This window comes from Pleurodeles waltl, chromosome 3_1 (genome assembly GCF_031143425.1).
Source record: "Pleurodeles waltl isolate 20211129_DDA chromosome 3_1, aPleWal1.hap1.20221129, whole genome shotgun sequence".
NCBI lineage: Eukaryota > Metazoa > Chordata > Amphibia > Caudata > Salamandridae > Pleurodeles > Pleurodeles waltl.
The window spans coordinates 1931069730-1931085674 of record NC_090440.1 but is presented as its reverse complement, the minus strand read 5'-3'; the positions used below and the strand labels follow the sequence as shown (position 1 = coordinate 1931085674).

The 15945-nt window shown below is 46.7% G+C and overlaps 1 protein-coding gene across 2 annotated transcripts in view; it reads left to right on the top strand.

Moving 5' to 3' along the window:
* Positions 1–15945, top strand: part of BLTP2 (bridge-like lipid transfer protein family member 2) — a 727711-nt gene that overhangs the window by 144111 nt on the left and 567655 nt on the right. For both annotated transcript variants that reach the window (XM_069226186.1, XM_069226185.1), the window contains exons 4-5: positions 11616–11775; positions 11866–11984. In XM_069226186.1, coding sequence (XP_069082287.1) covers positions 11616–11775; positions 11866–11984 — 279 coding nt within the window. The remainder of the gene's footprint in view (positions 1–11615; positions 11776–11865; positions 11985–15945) is intronic.

Here is a 15945-nt window from a genome sequence, read left to right as displayed (position 1 = left end):
TGTACCTCGCCTGCAGCCTCTGAGTGACCCCGGGGTCTCCTCATAGACCAGCATTGAAAACCCAACGTCCTGCTTGCATCCTGCACCCGCCGTCCCTGTGCTGCTGAGGGTGTGTTTGGTACCTATTTGTGGCCCCTTCAGTGCTTTTCTGTTCCCCCCCTGGTCTGCCCTCCGAGCCGTGGGTACTTACCCTCAGGCAGGCATGATTCCGAGTACCCCCCTGTCTCCATAGGAGGCACGTAACATTTGCTCAACTTTGACCTCTGCACCCGGCTGGCCCCATGTTGCTGGTGGTGGGTGTTTGGGGTTAACTTGAACCCCAACTGGTGGACTTCCTAAAACCCGGAGACTCAAACTGTAAGTGTTGTACTTACCTGTAAAACAATCGAACATTTCTTCCCCCAGGAACTGTTTCTGAAAATTGAACTGTGTACATTTTTAAAACGGATAATTGCCAGTAATTCAAAAACTGTAGTACTTACCTATTTCAAACAAAGTACTGTTGATACCTGTGTGACATATGAAACCTTTAACGTACTCATCTGCAACTTGAATCTTGTGGTTCTAAAAATAAATTAAGAAAATATATTTTTGATACATAAAAACGATTGGTCTGGAGTTAAGTCATTGAGTGTGTGCTTCTTCTATTTTCTGTGTGTGTACAACAAACGCTTTGCACTACCCTCTGATAAGCCTAACTGCTCGACCACACTACCACAAAAGAGAGCATTAGTATTATCTACTTTAGCCACAGTTATACTCTGGGGAACCCCTGGACTCTGTGCACACTATATCACTCTTTGATGTAGTATATACAGAGCCAGTTTCCTACAGCGAGTATGACATCTAGGAACATGGGGTTCAAGCTGTACGGCGCCTGTCACCGTGTCATGTTTGTGACTGACCCCCTCAAGATATGTCTATGGTGCTTAGACTAAGACTTGAAGTCATGTTCCGATTGCCACGAAAGCTTTGAGGGAGCGGTCCCTGAAGCTCAAGGCGGCCTGGCATTCAGCAGGAGGTTCTGGTCGAGGAGGAGGAGGTTGCGGGACTGCTTCAGGAGCCCCAAGTCCACTTCTTCCCATTCAAGGTCCTCTGGGCACATGGAAGAGGTATAAGAAGAAATCCAAGCGGACTTCACCTCGCCTGTCAACTGACGAGGCGAGTCGGGAACATCAACGTTCCATGCATGGTTCTACAGAACTGTTGCCAAGGCCAACTCCCAGCTGCCTCTTTCCAGGAGCCGGAGCAACCCCCGCTCAACTCAAGGCGTTTTACGAGGCTGTGTCTCGTATTTGGGCGGGCCGGCCCCGTCAGCTGCCTCCGGGGTCAGCAGAGGCCCCATCAGGTTCCACGCCGGCGGCTTTGGTGCCGATAGTCTTCTGCATCAGATATTGGATCCAAAACGATGCCAAGTCCACACAGTCAACCTCCTCCGGTGTTGTTCCTGATGTCGATGCTTCTAGCACGAGCCCCAGTCTAGTGACCGATGAGCCGGAATGGCATTGCACAATGCCAGTTCCAGTGCCAACAGGTTCCCAGATGATTGCCTGAGCTCTTCTACGATCAGCCAGGGACTTGTGAGGAATGGGAGGGGTCTGAGGACCCTCTGAAGTGTCAGTTGGAGCAAACGGACTGGTATGAGGAGTTGGGAGAGGCTAGTGGACTGGATACCTATCCAGATACTGGCATGCTCTCACCTCCTATGGTGGCTATGAAGGAGTGAATATTGTATGCAATGGTGGTGCATAGGGCAGCTGAGGTCTTGGACCTAGATCTGCCTACGGTGTCGGTCACGACTAACCTCCTGACTGAGGTGCTTCTGCCAGAGGTTTCCACATCGGAACCGTTGTTACCCTTTAATGAAGCCCTCACAGATATCCTGCAGGGGAAGGTGGTCCAAGCCCAGCACAGGGGGCTCTTGTAAATAGGACAGTTGGCCACTGCTATTACCCATCTCCAGGTGATCCTAACTTCCTCATACAACACCCCACCCCAGAGAGCTTGGTGGTCCAAGCCTACACTTCCCATGATGCCTTACCTTCCGCTCCCATGGATAGGAATCCAGGAGGCTGGACCAGCTTGGGAAGATGTTTTCTTACTCCAGCCTGGCACTGAGGTTGGTAAACACCTCATGCCTATTTGGCCATTTTTCCTATACTTTATGGGATACAGTGGCACAGTTGCTGCCTCAGGTCCCGGAGGACGTGTGGGCCACTCTCTCATAGGCAGTCAAAGATGGTAGAGATGCAGCCAAGTTTACCATCAGGTGTGGATTGGACATGACTGATTCTCTGGTTAGAGCAATTTTGTTGACGGTGGCCCTTTGACGCCACACCTGGCTTTGTACATCTGGCTCACAAAGATGTCCAGGCAAACCTCATGGACGTGCCATTTGATGGGTCCCGCCTATTTTGTGAAAAGGCAGACTCCGCGGCGAAGTGCTTCAAGGACTCCCAGGCTACGGCCAAGTTCTTGGGCCTCTTGGTGACCCCTTGCCAAAAGTCTGTCTTTCGCCCCTGTAGGAAAGTACCCTCTTTCTTGGCATGGTTACCCCCATTTTCTGCTTTTTGTCAATATGTTTGACTGTGTTCACTGTGATCCTGCTAACCAGGACCCCAGTGATTTTGCGCTCTCTTTTCAAACTTGGTTACTTGAACCATTTACACCCCACCTTTGCCATACTGGTGCCCCCATGTAAGTCCCTAGCATATGGTACCCAGGGCATTGGGATACCAGGGGATCCCCATGGGCTGCAGCATGTATTATGCCACCAATGGGAAGCCCATGCAAAGTGTATCTGCAGGTCAGCCATTGCAGCCTGTGTGAAAGGGTGCATGCACCCTTTTCACTACAGGCCACTGCAAATCACCCCTATGGTAGGCCGTCCTAGCATAGAGGGCAGGGTGCAAGTACCTGTGTGTGAGGGCACCCCTGCACTAGCACCGGTCCCCCTACAACTCCAGTTCCATTTTCATGGACTTCATGAGTGTGGGGACGCCATTTTATGTGTGTAATGGACATAGGTCACTACCTATAGCCAGCTACATAATGATACCTCCGAACCTAGGCATGTTTGGAATCAAACATGTCGGAATCATACCCCAATACTATTGCCAGTGCTGGAAGTATGATCCATGCTCTCTGTGGGCTCCTTAAAGGACCCCCCAGCATTGCTTCTACCAGCCTTCTGGGGTTTTCCGGGTACCCCAAGCTGCTGCCACCCCTCAGACGGGTTTCTGCCCTCTTGATGCTTGATCAGCTCAAGCCCAGGAAGACAGAACAAAGGATTTCCTTTGGAAGAGGGGTAGCATCCTCTCCCTTTGGAAATAGGTGCTACATGGTTTGGGAGGGTAGCCTCCCCAAGCCACTGGTATGCTTTGACGGCTCAGCGCATAAATCAGTCTACACCGGTTCAGGGACCCCCAGTCCCTGCTCTGGCACGAAACTGGACAATGGAAAGGAGTGTGACCACTCCCCTGACCATCACCACCCCAAAGGTGGTGCCCAGAGCTCCTCCAGAGGGTCCCCTGATTATGCCATCTTGAATCCAAGGAGGGCAGAGGCCTCTGGGAGCATCTGAGTGTCCAGGTCAGGCAAGTGATGTCAGAGCCCCCTCCTGATAGGTGGTCACCTGGCTAGGTGACCAATCCCCCTTTCAGGGCTATTTAGGGTCTCTCTCTTTGGAGGGTCCTCGGATTCGGCTTGCAAGATTCCAGCAGGAGTCCTCTGCAACCTCTACTTCGACTTCTGGCCACTGGAGCCAGGACTGGACCCTCCAGGAACTGACACTCTGCATCCATGACGAAGACTCTGCTTGCACCATTGTTCCCACGACTCCTTCCAGCTTCTGCAACATTTGCCCGGCTCTGCATCCTCTGAGGGTGACAAGTCTTCAGTCTGCACGAGAAGGAAGAAGGCATCTACCTTGGAGTGAAGGAGTCACTCCCCTGCATTTGCAGGCACCAACTGCAACGACGACTGGCTACGTGGATCACCTCTCATCCTGAGCTGTGTGGATCCTGCATCACGGGGGTGGTCCGAAGTAACCCTCTTGGTCCTCTCTGCCAGCTCTCCAACTTTGGTGGAGTTAAGCCATTGCCTTCCCGTGCAGGACATTACCCCCGAGCAACACGTCTCTTGCAGCTACCAACGCTTGTTGGCATCTCCTCCATGGGATCACCAGGCTCTGTGTAGCCCCAGCCCCCATCAGTCCTTCCTATAGAGGACAGTCCTCTGCGTGCTTCTCCTGCAGCGTGGGACCCTTCTCCAGTTGTGCTGCTTGGGCTTCTCTGCGACTCCTGGTGCCTATTCCAGTGGGTCTCCTATGGGGGCTGCCTTGTCTTATGTGGACTCTCTGCCTTGCAGAGGGCCCCCCTAGGAGTCCTACAGTGTGTTGAGTCCTCCTGGACCTTGCTGGTCCTCAGCAGCTCCACTTCTGCTACACTGCGACTTCTGCCTTTGCCAAGTCTTGTTGGTGGTTTTTCCACACCACTGACCGATTTCAATCATCCAGCGTGGGGCGTTGATGGCATCCTCCAGGAACTCTTCACCTGCTCCACGGCTGCATTCCTGACTGTCTTCGACCTACCGTTGACCAACTCCTGCAACCACATTTTGGTGGGTAGTGGCTCCTGCCCCCACTGGACTCCTCTTCTGTGACTTCTGTACTTGGTCCCCTTCTTCCAAAGGTCTTCCTCTTCAGGAATCCACCGCTGGTTTCTTGCAGTCTTGCCTGGGTGTTGCATTTTCTTATTTTTTTTCCTTTTGGGTGGTTTGGTAAAATCCAGTAACTTAGTCCTTCCTTACTGGTCGCTGGGGGGCACTGTGGTACTTACCTTTGGGGTTTCATAGTACCCCCATCCCCCCTCTACACATTCCACTTACCTAGGTTGGGGTCCTACATTCTCATTCCATTTTTTTAGTATATGGTTTGGGCTCACCCTAGAGTCACTATTGCCTATTTGCCATGGCACTGTTTTCTGTTGCTACTTATGCCTATTTCTGACTAGTGTACCTATCTAGTGTGTTACTTCCTATTGGAGGGTTGCCTCTCTAATACTTTTTGGTAATTGTGTCACTAAAATAAAGTACCTTTATTTTGTAACACTGAGTGTGTTTTTTCATATGTGTAAATGTTGTGTGACTACAGTGGTATTGCATGAGCTTTGCATGTCTCCTAGATAAGCCTTGGCTGCTTAGCCACAGACGCCTCTAGAGAGCCTGGGTTCTAGACACTGCCTACACTACACTAATAAGGGATACCTGGTATAAGGTGTAAGTACCTTAGGTACCCACCACACACCAGGCCAGCTTCCTACAGCCCCTTTGAAGGCTTCAGAAGTGGCGGGTTACCAAAACACCCACCAACCAGCCACTGTCCTCCGTCAGGCCAACATCTTGTGCAGGGATGTGGCTGTGGTGCCTTCAGTCCCAGAGGGTCTGGCCAGGAGTTGTCCACCACCCATTCCCCCACCTCCACAATGTCCAAGCCCTCCTAGTGTGATTCTGCAAGACCATGTACGTCCAATTGGAGGGAGGATTCAATTTCATCTTCCTCACAGGCAGTCAATAACATTGGACAGATGGGTCTTGCAGATCATACAGAAGGGCTATTCCCTCCCCTTCCTGCCCTTCCCCTCCCCATATGCCTCCGCCAAAAGAATGGCTGGCGGAGGATCACTTAGTTTTGCTCTGCACGGAAGTTACTCCTCTCTTGGCCAAGGGAGCCATAGAGAGGGTCCCGATATCAGAAGTAGGAAGTAGTTGTTATTCCCGCTACTTTCTGATACTCAAAAAGAACAAGGGTCTTCGCACAATTCTAGATTTGTGGGACGTCAGTCTCTTCCCCAAAAAGGAGAAACTCAAAATGCTCACTCTGGCTCAGGTCTTGTCTGCCCTAGAGTAAGGAGACTGGATGGTAACGTTGGACTTGCAGGATGTGTATTTTCACATCCCCATCCTGCCTGCCCACAGGCATTACTTGCGGTTCAAGGTGGGCTTAGAGCACTTTCAGCTTACTGTGCCCCCCTTCAGTCTTACCAGTGCCCCTCGGGTGTTCACCAAAGTGATGGCGGTAAGAGCAGCTCATCTGTGCAGGTTAGGGGTTTCAGGCTTCCCCTACCTCGACGACTGGCTGTTGAAGGCGCCTTAGCCCCAGGCTGTCGTCACCCACCTTCAGACTACGGCAAACCATCTTCATTCGCTGACGTTCAATATAAACACTCCCTCTCAGACGCTCCCTTTCATCAGAGCTGTTCTGGGCACACTCAAGTTTTGGGCCTCACCTCCCAAGCAGTTATGATTCTGATATTTCGGCCTCTATCCTGGATTTCGGGGAGAGACTCTGAGGCTGTTGGGCCTCATGGCCTGCTGCATCCTATTAGTCAAACATGCCAGGTGGCATATGAGGGTTCTGCAGTGGGACCAGAAGTTCCAGTGGGCACAGCATCAGGGAAATCTCACTGACACAATTCAGATCTGGGAGGGAACTGCAAAAGATCTGCATGGTGGTTAATGAACTGCGATTGGGTCAGAGGTAGACTCCTCTCCCTTCCCCAACCAGAGTTTACAGTAGTGACAGATGTGTCACTTCCAGGATGAGGAAGCTATCTGGGAGAAGTGGTGATAAGAGGCCTCTGGTCTCTGTCGGAATCTGGACTCCATATCAACTTACTGGAGCTCCGGGTGATCTGACTGGCATTGAAAGCATTTCTTCCTGTTGTAAAAGGGAAGATGGTGCAGGTGTTCACAGACAACACCACCGCAGAGTAGTACTGCAACAAGCATGGCAGTGTGGGATTGTGGATCCTTTGTCAAGAGGCCCTGCATCCCTGGACATGGCTGGAACAGCAATGCATAACCCTGGTGGTTCAACAACTGGCAGGTTTTCTGAACGCCAGGGCAGACAAACTCAGCCATCGATGCCTTGCGGATCACGAGTGGTGTCTCCACCTGGAGGTGGCACAAGGACTCTTTCGGCAGTGGGAAGAGTCTTAGTCAGATCTGGTTGCCTCTGCAGAGAACACACAATGTCAGCAGTATTGCGCGTTGGAGATTCCATGGTGGCACTCGCTTGGTAACGCTTTTCATCATAAGTGGAGCGCAGGCCTCCTGTACAGCTTTCCGCCCATACAACTTCCACTCAGAGTTCTCAAAAAGATAAAAAAACAACCAGTCTCAAGTAATCCTGATGGCTCCGGACTGGGCGTGGAGAGATCCCTGGACTGGTGCATACAAGTTTATGCGAGGAGGGCACCAAATGTGCCCTTCAAAGCATACCAGTGGCTTGCGGAGGCTTCCCCTCCCAAACCATGAAACACCTATTTCCACAGGAAATCCATTGTTCTGCCCTCTTGTCTGTAGGATGGCAGCACTGCGGGCTGCCTGTGAAAACCCTGAAAACTGGTAGGACCCAAGCTGGGGGTCCTCAAAGGAGCCCTCAGAATGCATGTAATCATATGACCAATACTGGTAACAGTATTGTGTCTTTATTCCGACATGTTTGATACCAAACATGCCTAGGTTCGGAGTTACCGTTATGTAGCTGGACCTGGGTAAGCGACCTGTGTCCAGTACATGGGTAAAATGCTTTCCCTCACTCATAAAGTCCAGGAAAATGGCACTGGAGTTCGGGGAAGCACCTCTACTCATGCAGGGGTGCCCTCACACACAGGTACTTGCACCCTGCCCTCTGGGCTAGGAGGGCCTGTCATAGGGGTGACTTACAGTGACCTGTAGTAAAAGGATGCATGCACCTTTTTATGCAGGGTGCAATGGCAGGCCTGCAGACATATTTTACATGGGCTCCCATATGTGGCATAATACATGCTGCAACCCATGGGGAACCCCAGGTGCCCCAATGCCCTGGGTACCATTTACTAAGGACTTATATGGGGGCACCAGTATGCCAAATGTGGGGTGTGTGAAGTCCCAGCAACCAAACTTGGAGGTAGAGAACACAGTCACTGGGGTCCTGGTTAGCAGGATCCCAGTGAACACACTAAAAACACACTGATAGCAGGCACAACGTGGGGGTAAACATGCAAAGAGAGGGGACTTTCCTACAGTGACCCTACTTCTCCTGGGTCATAACATCACCCTGCCCACTTTCTTTGCTCCCCAGCATCCGTGTAAAGAAGAGGAGTGACTCCATTGACTGGACCCAAAAAGAGTGTTCTACCTTGAAAACAAAAGAGTTCCAGGTGGATGACCAACTCTTTGTAGGGTACGTAGGAGCAAAGAAAGGTCGGGCAGTGCAGAAACAAACTAGTTCACGCTGGATTGTTCTCTGAATTAAGATCTGCTACGCACTGGCCGAGAAGCAGCTTCCTGGGGTCTTGAGCTCATTCCACAAGGGACAAGGCTGCTACCCCCGCACTAGCACGAGGTGTTCCAGTCCTGGATATCTGTCAGGCAGCAACATCAGCGTCCTTACACACGTTCGCGAGACATTATTGCCTGGACAATCAGGTGCGTAGAGACAGACACTTTTGCTTGTTGGGTTCTACAGGACTTTCTAGTGTAAGGAGGTCTGTCCACAGCCCACCGCCTGGAGGTTATGACTTGGGTATCTATTCTAAGGTAAGGAATCTACAGCTAAAAGGCTCTATCAGATGAACAAGTTACTAATTTTTGGTAACACATTATCTGGTAGAGACTCTATCTAGCTGCAGATACCTTACAGCCCCCAACCATGTCTCGTGCTCTGCAGACATGTCCAATAGGGTAAGGGATTGTCCCTTTCAAGGCCCTAGGTTTTTTCACTGACAAGCTGTTCTTTCCATGGTTCTGCGCTTCTAGCGTGGAAGTTAGTGGAAGAGGAATTGACGTATGTACGTCTGGGTGGTGCCTTTATAGGCGACCATGATGTCACAGAGAGCATCAACAACGCAGCCAACGCCACGCAGATCTGAACAATGCCACCCAATGGCGCTCACAAGGGTATTGCTCAGCAAACGTTCGGATTCCAAGCTGACGCCAGGAAATTCTAAGGTAAGGAATCTGCAGCTAGATATAGTCTATACCAGATAATGCGTTACCAAACGTAAGTAACTTGTTCATTTATGGAATGACTAAAAAAAATTCATTCCACCCTCCATTCCACCAGCACCAGTCTGATCCTCAATATTGTTGTTACCAGACTCATGGGTCTTGTAGGGTAGGGTTTTTAACCACTATTCATGTAATGTGCAGTTCCTGACAATTAAAGTAGCATTCTGAGCAGCTATCACATGTCTTAGAGGAATAAGCAAACTTAAAGTGCTGACTCAAGAAGAACCTTTCTTCCATATCTATCCAGATAAATCAGTACTTAGAACAATCCCTGAATTTGCCCCTAAAGTTGTTTTCTGTATTCCACACAAATCAAACAATTGAGCTACCAGTATTCTTTCCTAGAACAGAGTTGGTAGCAGGAAGAGCTCTAAACGCCCTCAGTGTTAAATAAGTATTAATGTACTACATTGAGAGAACAAAACCATTTAATAAAACTCAACTTTTCATTGCCTTTTCAAACCCACAAAAAGGTTCCCCTATTCCCAAAGCTGTAATCGCAAGATGGTTAGTAAGATGTATTTAAACTTGCTACTGGAAAGCTAAGTGATTGCTACCTGTAACCCCACAAGCTCATGCTAAAAAAAGCCCCCATTGCTTTTCTAGGAAAGATTTGCTAGTCAACAAGCTTGAGTGAGGAAGCTGTATTCCAAACACTTTTTCAAACATCTACACTAGCCACTAGCTAATAACCGCTTTTGGGGATCACTGCTTTACATTTGATGCTAAGCATATGCATCTAGGGCCGAGGTGCTGCAAATGGAATATGTTACCCTGTAAGCATTGATTCATAGAGTGTAGTGGCATAGCTTCATATGCAAACACCCTCCTCTCCTGAAGCTACTGGCTGATGTACACACCTCCCTATTAAAACACTCAACCTTATCTTGACTTTACCCGCATGCTCATCTTTTCTGTCACTGTACTGTTACACCTGATGAGCCAAAAAACAATGTTACAAAGGAGCCGATGCACATGTGCAATACAGACACTAGGAGTAGTCACAATACCTTGCGACTCTAAAGACTTATTCGAACAAAAACAAGTTGAAAACATCCGAGCCCGACACTGGATGGTAAGAATATGCTAAGCATATGAATCTACAGCACTACACGCTATGAATAGATGCTTACAGGGTAATTAAGATATTCCTTCCTCTCGCCCCACTTCCTTTTCTAGGTTTCCTTCCAGCAGCTTTAAGAATGTCAGTTATACGCTTCAAGTCTCAGAGTAAACAACCACACCTCCATCTTGCGCATAAGGGCAAGCCAGGAGCATCAAAACTAAATCTCAGTGGCTTCTATTACTCTCTCTCTCGCTCTCTCTCTCTCTCTCTCTCTCTTTCACTCACTCACGCACGTAGTTCACATACTATACACGATACATACATTACCATGCATAACATACACTTAGGATATTAGCTGTAGGATCCTGGTAAGCCTGAGAAGCAGGACTTGACACAAGTGAGCAATTAGGCCTCCACTAAAGTGTTACATATAAAAAGGTCTGGCCACAACTATGAATTCTCGAAACATGGTACTTTGCCACCCCTGCTCTATGCACTAAAGGTAGGATGGTATAGGTGTCCACTGTCATTGCAATGAAAGGTATGCTTGATGCACCTCTCCAGGTCACTTGACAGGTCCAGGTTCTAACGTATGTCAAAGGTTAAACTTCTGCCTCTGTGCACATACTAAATTAGTGTGAGACTAGGACAAAAATAAAAAAACAGGTTATCTCATACTTACAGTTCGGCAGTCAGGTCAGTGGAACATGACTGTACTCCATGTTGGGGCCTTCTCTTCCCAAAAACAATGAGATGTTTAGGAGTATCAAAAAATCAGTGTGAGAGATGATCTAACAAACCAAATCCATATTGACCACAGATGATAATCCATGGATGACATCTGCTTTATCTAGATGGATAATTGTTTTAATTATACTGACCAATCTCTGTGCTAAGACTTGCACATAAACGTTAGTCTTGGTTAAGAAGTGAAATTTGTCTTTAATTTCACAAGTGTCTAACATTCTCACCGGATCTAAACATAACTTTAATAAGGACTTTGGATCAGTCATCTGAAAGTAATTTTCAATTTGTTTTAAGTGGTGATAATTTTAATGTTTGTGATAGGGAGTCGAAGTAATGTAATGTTAGGTTACAGTGCAGAAATGTAATTGTCAAATAATGACCTAGTGTCATATATGAAGCCTTTTTTAAGTCATCTGACATATGCATGACCTTTGCTGACTACTCACAAGCCCTTTCCATTGATGCAATAACAACAGAGGCCTTTGGTATATCTAGCTACATAACTAATCTGTCGGTTGTGTGTGTTTTCTTTTGTTTTGTTTTTTTGTTTTTTATATCCACTTTTTTTTCAGGCCAATAATGTACAGAATGTTTTATTCTAAGTGCACTCATTGTGAACTTTAATTGTGGTCAGTAATTCTCCCTAAGTAAATTAATCCTACATCAGTCAACTGAAGTCATCAACTTTCTCACATCTTTTCTTTTTATTTTCTTTCTGCATATGTTCTGTTTTTTCACCTTCCTGTAGTCACTACTTTGCACTTTGCTTTGGCGAGATTCGAATCCGTATGGATCTGCAAAGTGGAATTGGTCAAATGTCACAACCATTGGATCCTCCTGCAGAGGATACGGGGCAGAGCAGAAGCAAAAAGGAGGTCAGCCCATCACTTCTGAGGTTTTTCTCTCAGGTGAGTGCCTACTAATTCCAGCCTGTAGGTCTGTTTTCATTGTTGTTCTGTTGGAATAATAATTCGTATTTGTGTTCCTCTTATCTCCAGCTACTCTCTGTTCATGTTGAATCCATTAATGTCATGGTTTTGAACGTGGCTGCATCGGAGTCTCTTTGGCACTTGACCATCTCCAAAACCCATGTGTTGCTGGACAGTGACGATAAAAGGTTAGTACCTTCATCACATTCTCACCTGAAAGACGATTGTATTAAAAAAATATACAAGATTGAAGCATGAGTATATCTTTTTAGAAAACTGGCAGATTCATATGTTCTGTATCCAGTAGTTTATTGCCACAAATGACTTTCCAGTGACTGGCTCTGTAGCATCTTCTAATAGTGGCCTTCAATAAACTGGAATGGTCGTTACAGGGAGTGCAAAAGTTATCACAACATTGCTGAGCCATTCTTTGCAGAAAGCATCTTTTTGCCATATCTACAGTGAACATAAGTCTTTTAATTGTTTTAGATATGACACTCCATCACAAAATACGGCTTTCACAGATTACTACACAAAACTTGGTAAAATACTGTTTCTAAAATGTTAAAGCAGAATGGTAAGACTGAGTTCGGAGGATTCAAAGGGTGATCTTATAGGCACAACTGAAACACAACATTGGCTGGATAATTTGATGCATACAGTATTGGGGAAATCCCCTTCTGTAAACCCCTTCAATAGTTGGTGGCACGTCTTCGAATGCTAGTAGACTGTATGGAGTTGCCAGGGATGGACTTTCATTGATTTTGTTTTGAGGAGGCCTTCTATGAGGTTAACTCGGAAGTCCATTGGCACTGTCGTGTACCAGTGGTCTACCAGGACATCAGATACTATTGCACCTAATTGGATAACCCCTTTTATATACTTCACTTTCCAAGGATTACTGGAATATGCAGTGAATGCATACTCGTAACCGTGATTGTTAGATTGGATCCAAAACAAGGTAATTACACTCGGTAAACTCAGTGTCCTGTCAGAGGTATGTCTTTTAATGAGATTAGATTTATCTTTTTTTTTTAGGAAATATAGTTAGTTTGAATAATGAATGCAATAAAAAAATTAGAAGGACCTTCTGTCTTCTGGGTCAGAGCACGACCACAAACATGTTGAAAGCTCTTGCACATTGTCGCAATAGTGCAATTAACATTTGGTTCAAAGGACTGTGTAAAATATGTAAGGTCCAGAGAATACAAGTCCTCACCAGTCTCTAGAAACCTTTGACCCTAGCTCTTCTACTTTGAGCATTGTTTGTCAGCTACTAAAGCTGCCATGCACATTGTTACAAATGTATCCTCTAGACTGTAATATTTCTTTCCTTTGTCTCCCTTTCTTTGCATCTTTGGTCAAAGTAGCTGCAACTCAAATAGTTTGAGGCCATGTTACTGAGATTCTTTCACAAATATCACTTGCAAAAAGCACAAACACCACCCAAATTCAACGGTTATTGTCACATTATAAAAACAAGAATGCAAAGAAACTGGTCCCAGTGTCTGTGTTTCAATCTCAATAGTGTGGCCACTGGACACAACCAGGTACTGTTCAGGGGAGTCCAGTTACAGTGTCAACTGGCTTTTAAAGTCTTGGTTTAAATGGGGAGACTGGTGGTGTTGGAGAATGGCCTTTGTCCCTAAATAAAGACCATTTCCAAGATCACTGCATACTACCAAACCTCATTGTTATACTATGTTGTAAGTCATTAGTGGTGGTCCAGGTTTTCTAGTGGCAAGGGCACTTTTTGGAATTTAGGCACCATCTGGACTCAATAGTTTCCTCCCTGGAAGTGGAGTTTAGGATGGCGCCTACATATTAGTCAATAGCTCCGAAATCACAGCATCCAAACTCAGCTAATAAACCCTCACCAAAGGTAAAAGATGCATTATCCTTTTTATGCCTGAAACAGTGAAATGAGTTCCCACCATTTAAGATGAGATAATGGGGCATTTCTGGCTCATTATCGGATGCATTCTTGGTCTAAACACTTCCTTGACTCTAGGTAAAGCTGATGTCACCAGGCTGAGTCACAGCAAATAGGTAGCAGACTCTTGCTTCCATAATAGGTTCAGTTTCTTGAGATGTATGTCTCTGCACAAGCTATAGCAGCTGGCCTTGTAATTGTTCCCATGGTCAGGCAGCTTTAATTGAAAACAGCTTTCTGGTCAGTTCAATGGTGCTTATTGTGTTCTAGGTCAACTGGCTAAAACTTCCAACAAGTATTGACTCTTGTTGAAACCTCAAGAGCTAATTGCTATTCTGTGCTCACTGACTGGCAATAACCTCTGTTATCCCACTGTAGTCTAGATCTTGCCGTTTTCTCCCTGTATGTTACACTGTCTTCTCTGCTATCGTTTGCAGTGCCAGGACACCCTATGAGGTAGTAGTTATGCTTTATAAAATTGTTAACATAACCTTTGACTTTGATTGACTTGTAAGGCATTGAGATGAGGAGCAGTCAATGCTTACTCTTTTTTTTAAACACATTTTATAGAATTTTGAGACTGTAACATCAAGGCACAACATATCAACAGTGCATCAAAGGTGGTGTGTTTCCTGGCCGGCCCCACCCCTCTTCAACCCCACCTCCTGGATTTTACTTGTAAAGCAGTGCCCTGGTCATGAGTCACAGACCCCCAAAAACATATGTTCGGATTTCATCAACTAAATTCATGGTGCAAGGACCTCTTGGAGTGATGGTGATCCATCTGTAGTCTGCCCATGTTTCCCATATTTTGATATATTTCTGGGGGCTACCTCTAGCCTCATAAACTGTTTGTTGGCTATTCATGCAACAGTTGAGTCCAGTCCTCTTTTCCACTCTGCAGTCAAACGGAGAGCATCCACTTTCCATTGTTGTGCAATGTCCCTTTCAGCCATAGTTAAGACCAGCCAGAGCAATGCCAGTTTATAACGATCCACTTTGAAGTCAGGGGTGATACGGAAGAGGATCAATTTGTGGTAATGTGTTGTGGTCTACCCCAGCACCTGACCCAGATAGGAGAGTACTTGCTCCCAGTAGGGGTGAAGCTTTGTGCATCCTCATTAGGTGTGTAAGACATCCCCTTTCTAAGTATTGCATTGCAGAAAGAGGGAAGAAGCAACTACCCCCATCCTCCAAAGCCTATGTCTCGTAAGGTATGATCTATGGTAATATTGCAGCTGTAGAAAGCAAAGCCATATCAGTATCAATGAGTGCCTTGAGGATGCTCCAGAGTAGCAAGGTGGCAATATTATATAGTATGACTGGAGAGTCTTACCATATAATACTAACACGTTACCGAAAAGTGGACCTCGGATTCAAACTAGTAAACTTTTTAGCTCAGTTCTGGTAGTGTGGCAAAGAGCAGTCAGGCTACTTAGAGGAACATGTGCAAAGTATTTTACAACACCCACATTGAAGATTAGTAAATGACACGACTTGAAAGAAATCTGACACCAATTTAGAAAAATAAAGCAGATTTTATCTTAATTTAGACACCAAAACACACTTTGTAACTTGCAGACAACCGGAGTTGTGAAATTTTAGAGCATTGAAGAATAGAGTACTTTTAATGGTCAGTCGAGTACTGTTGAACTCAGTGGGGGAAAATCACAGTGTGCAATCTGTGACTTGTGGGGTATCCTCCAGGAAACCCACTTGGAGTTAAGGTGTTGCAGGTCCCTCGACCAAGCCTCCACAGTCAGTTCCTAGTTACCTTTCCCAGGGAGTCCAGATGCAGGGGTGCAATGTCCTTGGTGCTGATGCGATCCGTGGGTCGAGTCAAAATGCAGCATTTGACAAACGCACTATCCTGGTGGACTCACACTCTACCCTTGGAAAGAAGAGGCCTTTGGGGTCCCAGGTCCTGGATTCCACAGCTGGAACTTAGCCAGAACGTCTGGCGGCTTTGGGTGCAGAAGTGGCCTTGAAGCTGTCAATCATGGGGAGTAGTCATGCCAAAGATGCTTTGATGCTCCCCTTGAAGTCGCCTCCTTCAGGATGAAGATTCTCAGGAGTGGTGTCATTTCCGACATCTGTCACTATGCTGTGGGACTGCTCTGGAGTCTGACGTCCGAGAAGCTGTCAATTACCGGCTGGCAACAGACAAGCCTTGGCAGTGGCAGAAGTAGTCCACGGTTACTTAGTCAGCTGGAGAT